Source organism: Thunnus albacares, chromosome 2 (assembly GCF_914725855.1).
Source record: "Thunnus albacares chromosome 2, fThuAlb1.1, whole genome shotgun sequence".
NCBI lineage: Eukaryota > Metazoa > Chordata > Actinopteri > Scombriformes > Scombridae > Thunnus > Thunnus albacares.
The window spans coordinates 35,891,196-35,897,882 of record NC_058107.1 but is presented as its reverse complement, the minus strand read 5'-3'; the positions used below and the strand labels follow the sequence as shown (position 1 = coordinate 35,897,882).

At 45.1% G+C, this 6,687-nt stretch overlaps 1 protein-coding gene across 2 annotated transcripts; it reads right to left on the bottom strand.

Moving 5' to 3' along the window:
* Positions 1 to 298: 298 nt before the first annotated feature.
* LOC122967971 (probable G-protein coupled receptor 21) lies at positions 299 to 6,419 on the bottom strand. 2 transcript variants are annotated; one of them, XM_044332817.1, is made up of 2 exons: positions 3,597 to 6,419; positions 299 to 784 (listed from the first exon to the last, which is right to left on the bottom strand). In XM_044332817.1, exon 1 carries the CDS (start codon positions 6,024 to 6,026, stop codon positions 4,965 to 4,967), a length of 1,062 nt encoding a protein of 353 aa, XP_044188752.1. In that variant the 5' UTR covers positions 6,027 to 6,419; the 3' UTR covers positions 299 to 784; positions 3,597 to 4,964. The 2 variants fall into 2 exon arrangements, with proteins under 2 accessions (XP_044188752.1, XP_044188761.1); XM_044332826.1 differs by lacking the exon at positions 299 to 784 and having other exon boundaries at positions 2,991 to 3,667; positions 4,029 to 6,419.
* Between the last annotated feature and the right edge of the window lie 268 nt (positions 6,420 to 6,687).

The window sequence follows — 6,687 nt, the reverse complement described above, 5'->3', positions numbered from 1 at the left end:
AAAGACTGTAAATGTGTCAGATATCCACTTGATATGACTAACTCAGACTGCCGAAGCCTCATATAAGCTTCACATCAACTTTTAAATACATTTTTGCACTAAATGACTGTGTGGACACACTGTGGATGATTACAGCGAGTAAAACCTCTTTCACTGTTGTTTTACTGTAAGACACAGTTGAAAAAATTGTGAACCTGCCCTTTAATAAAGATTCTCTCTCTCCATTCATTAGGATTTTCCGACTGTGCTGTAATAAATGATTTAATTTTTGGTATCAAATCAATCCAGAAGACAGCAATCAAGAACATCTCATTTTAATCAGACGATTACACCTCCCTATTTACAATAATCAGTCATCTGCAGCACATTTTTTCAGAGTAACGTTGTCAGATCACATGCTGGCGAGACAAGTCAGAAGGTTTCCCGCAGGTCATCCTTGTTTTCTGGCATGAACAGTAGCAAACAGGAACTCACAAAACATGTGTTGCACAACAGTAGTTAAGGATACTAAAGACAGGGAGTAGTCAGTAAATTGCTCTCAGTAGCATCATGAGAGAGAAACATTGATCCAGAAAATCATGCAGGAAAAGTCTGTCGGTGGAGAATCTTTTACAATGAATCAAGCGTGGATCAAACATCTCAATACTTTGCGGGATATTACATTTTCATAGCAGATACTGTATACATAACACATACTGTCACATAGAAAAATGTTATTATAAATAAGAGCATAGAGGAGGCAGCAGGTTCGATGCCCCTGACAGCAGCTGGTGCATCTGTCGCTCTGGAAAAAACATCCTACAGTTAAACCCTGAACCTTTCAAATCTCACCTCTGACCCCTGAACCCCCCCCCCCCCTCCTCCTCCTCCAACCCTGCGGTGAAAAAATGTTTTGTGTCTCAGAGGGGAAAAAAATGTAAAGAACACACCGCCTCAGTGCAACAGCTGCTTTTAAAGTCACAATGAAATAAAACATGACTTATTTAAAAGTTCATTTAACATCGATCAACATCCAAGACAAACCTGTCATCACCAAGTAGCCCCTGGAGAGTGACTACATCATCCTAACTATCAATCTTTTATTTTTTAAAACGTTTTAAAAGGTTAAATTCCCTTGTTATAGTACACACATGTTCAACGCTAAATGCATATTTTTATATCAAAAAAATCCTTCCTGGGGAAACTTTTTAAAATAACATTTGACACATATTTAATACGCTGCATTGCCAAAAGTATGTGGTCACCCGAACACTACTAACGATCAATAAAATATCAGTAAAAACGTCCATCACAGTATCTTACACAACAAGGTGACGCCATAAAGTTTTATTCTTTTGTCTGACAAACTGAATTCACTGGAGTATAAAGACCAAAAAAGGCAGCAAATTCTCACATTTAATATCCTAAAACTATCGAATGTTTGGTGTTTTTGCTTGAAAAAAAACGGCTTGAACGATTAATCTATTATCAAAATAGTTGGATAGCAGATAACTTTTAATCATCATCAATTAATCAGCTAATGGTTTCTCCAGTGTCAAGGCATCCCACTTGATTTTAGAGCCCTGCTGCAGGGATTTACTCCCGTTCAGCCGTAAGAGCATTAACGAGGTCCAACACTGATGTAAGTCCTGGCTCGGGAGTCGAGTCCAGTTCATCCAAAGGTGTTGGACGGGGTTGAGGTCATGGCTCTGTGCAGGCCAGTCCAAGTTCTTCCATGCCAACAAACTGGGGAAAAAACATATTTCTTTATGGAGCTGGCTTTGTGCACAGGGGGGGGCTTTTGTCACGTTGAAACAGGAAAAGGACAAAACAAAAAAGTGTTGCCACGACGTTGGAAACACTTTATTCTGACGGTAACTACGGAAAAAGCTGAATTTGAGACAAAGAAGGTTTTTCAAGCTGGCCAGGAAAACTGTTACAAATGGTTAGGATGCAAAACCTTCAATTTTATTTATTTTACCCCAGAAATCACTGCTATGAACCAACCATAACACCTAAAATCTGACCTCTTCATTTGAACAAGGCAACATAATAATTACCATAAACATAATAAATTAGTACAGTATTAAATACATTTAAATATATGACTTTAAAAGGAGCTTAACACATCAAATAATGTGGATTTCAGTCACAGTCTAGTCAGGAGCTGAGATGGCCGTTACTGCTGCTGCTGCTCTGCTAAACTAGGTTTGCATTATTTATTCCCCTCTATGATTGGATTTGTTCTCTCTTATGCAGGATAACAAAAGTTGTAAAGATGTGAATTCATCAACATTAATATTTTAACAGATAACGACCGCAGAGAAGTCAGTGTAGCTTTAGCTAAGGCTAGCACTGGTCTGCTAGATCAGAAGTTAATATTGCTTGTTTGGAGGAGTTTATTCATTTCCCTGTTAAATAAACCAATAAATAAATGAACAAACCTGTGTGTAATAACTATGGTTTGTATCATAGATTCATAATTTAGTCAGTTTGTGTGGAGGAGTAGTTACTGGCTTCCATGGGTCATGGTTGCAGACCGCCTGCTATTATTATTATAAGTCATATTTCTATTATTATTATTGTTGTTGCTGTGCTTCTCTGTGTCTCTCTCTCCTCCTCCCTCCCTCCCTCCCTCCCTCTTTCTTTCCTCTCTCAGCCCAGCCAGTCGAGGCAGATGGCCGCCCACCTAGAGCCCAGTTCTGCTCGAGGTTTCTTCCCGTTAAAGGGGAGTTTTTCCTTGCCGCTGTTGCCAAGCGTTGCTCACGGGGGAATTCTTGGGTCTCTGTAATTTTAAGAGTCTAGACCTGCTTTATGTGAAAAGTACCCTGAGATGAATTCTGTTGTGATTTATAAATAAAACCGACTTGACTTGACTCACTGCATGTTTCATTTGGATGCTGTAAGTATAAAGAGAAGACTTCGAGTCATACTTTCATAATAACTTCATCTTCATTGTTTAGTCTATAAAATGTCAGAAAATGGTGAAAAATAAAGGCTAAAGCGACATCTTCAAGTTGTTTGCTCCAAAAATCTGAAGATATTCAGTTTACTATCACATAACAATAAAAACAAACATTTTAAATTAATGGGTTCAGTTCCAATTAAGATTTGTTTTCACTGTCCCAAAGTATGAAAAACAGCCCCAGAAGTAAATGATCAGGGGTGTCCGTATACTTTTGGCCATGTAGTGTAGTTGCATCATGTTTAGCTGAACAATCCTCACACCCCCCCCCCCCCCCCCCTTTTGTTTCTTCTTTTTTTCAACCACAGACATGTCAAATTCAGAAGCAAGACGCTGTCAGAAATGTCATTTCATTGTGACTTCAAAACAAAACATTTGTGCAGTATTTAGTGAAATACTCCTACAGAACAGTTTCAGTCTCGAGTGCAACATGTCTGACCTTCTTGGCTGTGACAAATTACATTACAACACTTCCACAAAATCATTTGTAAACCCCGGAGGTCTCGCTTTATGTCGAGGGGTGGAGGGGCAGCCGAAAATCCTTCAAAAAGGACCCAGTTAGCCGCCGTTTAAATATTTAAACTCTGAGGTGTATTTACATGAAAACCAAAAAGCCACAAACTCTCACTGGCTCTCAGAAAAGTGCACTGACCCTCTCACACTCTTACGAGGTCGCTCCCTCTTCTCTTCCACTTTGTTCACTGATCTGAATGCGATTAGCTGCTGGAGGGGTGAAACAGAGAGACACGTGCATTAAAAGTTACAGATTACAATGAAGTTAGTCTTTGCATCGAGGCCATGTGGATCCCGGCAGACAGCGGATTCATTATCAACGCTGGTCGCTGACCGCACGACGAGTCAGGAGGTGATTATCTTACGACGTTAACGTGGCTTGTGATTTAATAGTGATGTACTGTTTCAGCTGAGATCAAAGGCAAACAGCCCGGAGGCTTAACAAAGAACTGCTGATAAACCTGAGGAGGAAACGCAAAAAATAGAGAATAAAACTCTCTAAATAAATACAATTTAATGTCTGTCTGACAAAGGATACGCCAACTGTCTGCTGGCAGGAAAAAAAACTTACCGGCAACGCTCTTGGACCAGCAGCCATCTTAGAAAGTAAAGCTAATTCTTAAATCAACATTTTCATGTGAAACCCGAGACTGTGTAAACATACTTGGAGCTCCAAACTAACACCCATCTTCAAAAGAGAGGAATCCTTTTAAATAGAAACACTCATGAGCTTCTAAAAAGCTTCTAAATAAACCTCAGTCTTTTCTCTGGGAAATGAGCTTAAAGTCCATCCGAAACACATTTTAACTCTCACACACACACACACACACATACGGGAAGATTATCAGATGTTGGTGAAATATTCTTCATACACTCATTAGCATCTGGAGTTCCCGATGGGAAACAGATCAGGAGTCTGTTTCAAGTGTGTTCAACGTTTTTTGCATCACCTAACTCTACCCTGAAAGAACCAAGACAATGTGTTAATTTTTCAGTCAGGCATGAAAAGATTTAAAACATTTTTTTTTTTTGCATTTCAGTGGAGCACACAACACAAGTCGCGCTATGTGCTCTCCATGGTTTTGTTGTTTGTTTTTTTTTTTGCATCTGGGAGTTTTAAGTCAGTGCAGGCAGGAGTGTTTATTAAACCCTCTCAACTGACACAATCTTATTCCTTCAGTCCACTTTCATCATCAAACCGACTTCCTTTTTCTCCGTGTCATCAGCTTGTGATCCGTGCGGCGTCGCACCACACCGAAGAACATTCGTCAAAAGACCCAGAAGGAACTTCACAGCCTCCTTTTTTCCCCACAAAATCAGCCTCTGAGACGACCGACAGGCGTCTGCTCGGGCACCTCTCTGCGCTCCGGGCAGGGGGGGGTCCTCAACACATCTTACTGCGGGACCAAAAAGACCTGTGTCATGCTACGCAGCTTAAGAGCGAAGCACGCACAGAGGGGCCGATGCCTTTTAAAAGTGACCAAATCAAATCCGTTGGCGTCGGGGCTCATACTTGGCATCGAGGGTCCGGTCGCGGGCTGACGGGGGCCGGAGCCTTTTTGGCGTCCGTGCAGCCAAGGCAGGAAGGAAACAACGGACTGAAGAGGCGACCGAGACCCTTCCGGAAGACGCTGTTGGAGAGGCTGTAGATGAGACAGTTACAGAAGCTGTTGCTAATGGCCAGCCATGTTGTGAGGAATGACGCCACCTTGTGGTGGTAGAGGCCGGCGCTCTCCAGGAGGAAGTAGAGGATGTAGGGCATCCACAACACGTAGAAGACGCTGGTGATGCGGAACAGCACCATGGCGTAGCGTTTGTCCGGGCAACCTTCGCATCGCTCGCCTTTATCGCCCTCCGTCTGCGAGCTGAAGCGGGCGTGGCGTTGGGTGATCTCCCTCGTGTGCTGCCTGCAGATCCGGAATATACTTCCGTAGGTGAAGCAGACGGTCAGAGCCGCCGGCGCGTACAGAAGTCCAACGATGAAGGTGCTGAACCCCGGGTTGGTCTTCCAGGAGTCGGCGCACCACTGAAAAATGTCCCCGTGATAACCGGGCTTCCCCCAGCCGAAGAAGGACGGCAGGAAGATCAGAGCCGAGTAAACCCAGATGAGGACGATGCACACCCTCAGCCGGCACGGCGTCACCAGCGTGGCGTACGACAGCGGGCGGGTGATGGCGATGTAGCGATCGACGCTGATGCACGCCAGCGAGGCCATGGAGACGCTCTTCAGCACGGAGACCATGTAGCCAAACGCCTTGCAGGTGAGCTCCTCGTTCAGGCCTCGGAGGTAGTGGAGGAGGGACAGCGAGGGCACCAGGCAGCTGACGCCCACCAGCAGGTCAGCGTAGGCCATGGTCTGGATGAAGTGGCTGGTGGTGTGGTGGTGCAGCAGCGGGGCGCAGTGGAAGACAAAGATTACCACCAGGTTTCCGGCGATGATGAGCACGGTGAGGAAGAGGATGACGACCACCTCCAGCACGCAGGTATCCAGGCTGTGGGAGTAACCCACGGTGCCCAGCAGGCAGAACGGGGGAGAGCCGCTTTGGTTGGCATCGGAGGAAGAGTTCATGTTTGGACTGGAAGGGGGGGGAGGGAGGAGGAGGAGGGGGGGAGGCGGTTTCAGCTCAGCGTAGCCGTCATCCTGCCAGACAAGTCTCTCTTTTAATCCTGAAGTTGCTCGTCTTCTGCTTTAAAAAAACAAAGGGTGTCTCCTGTTCTTCTTAAATCAGCATCTTTTCTCCTTCAGTGGGCAGGGAGCCCCGTCCTTAAAGTAGCGGTAATCCATCGGCGCATGCAAAACGCAGCCAGACTCTGCCGCCGCCGCTGCTGCTGCTGCTGCTGCTGCTGCTGCTGGGTGTGAAATATGTGCATGTGTGCAACCTCGAGAGGGGAAAAAGAATCCCCAATGTAGAACAAGAGATACCAGTCTGATACTGCAGTGCAAACTGTCCTCCCCTCGCAGCTGTTTATCATACCCCCCCCCCTTCCCACCCGCCCCCCCGACTGCAAATCCTGAGGTAAGCACTCTGCTCCTGCACACAGCCACCGAAAAATCCAGGCATCCACTTCCGCTCTTTGAGTGCCGGCAAAGGAAGCAGAAGAAGAAGAAAACAATGCCGAAACACTCCTCCACACTGACAGTGACGGCTGCCTCAGCAAACCAAATCAAGACAGTCCAAGGAAACGGCGTCGGCTCTGGAAGCAGCAGCCTCCTCGTTCCTCGTCCACAG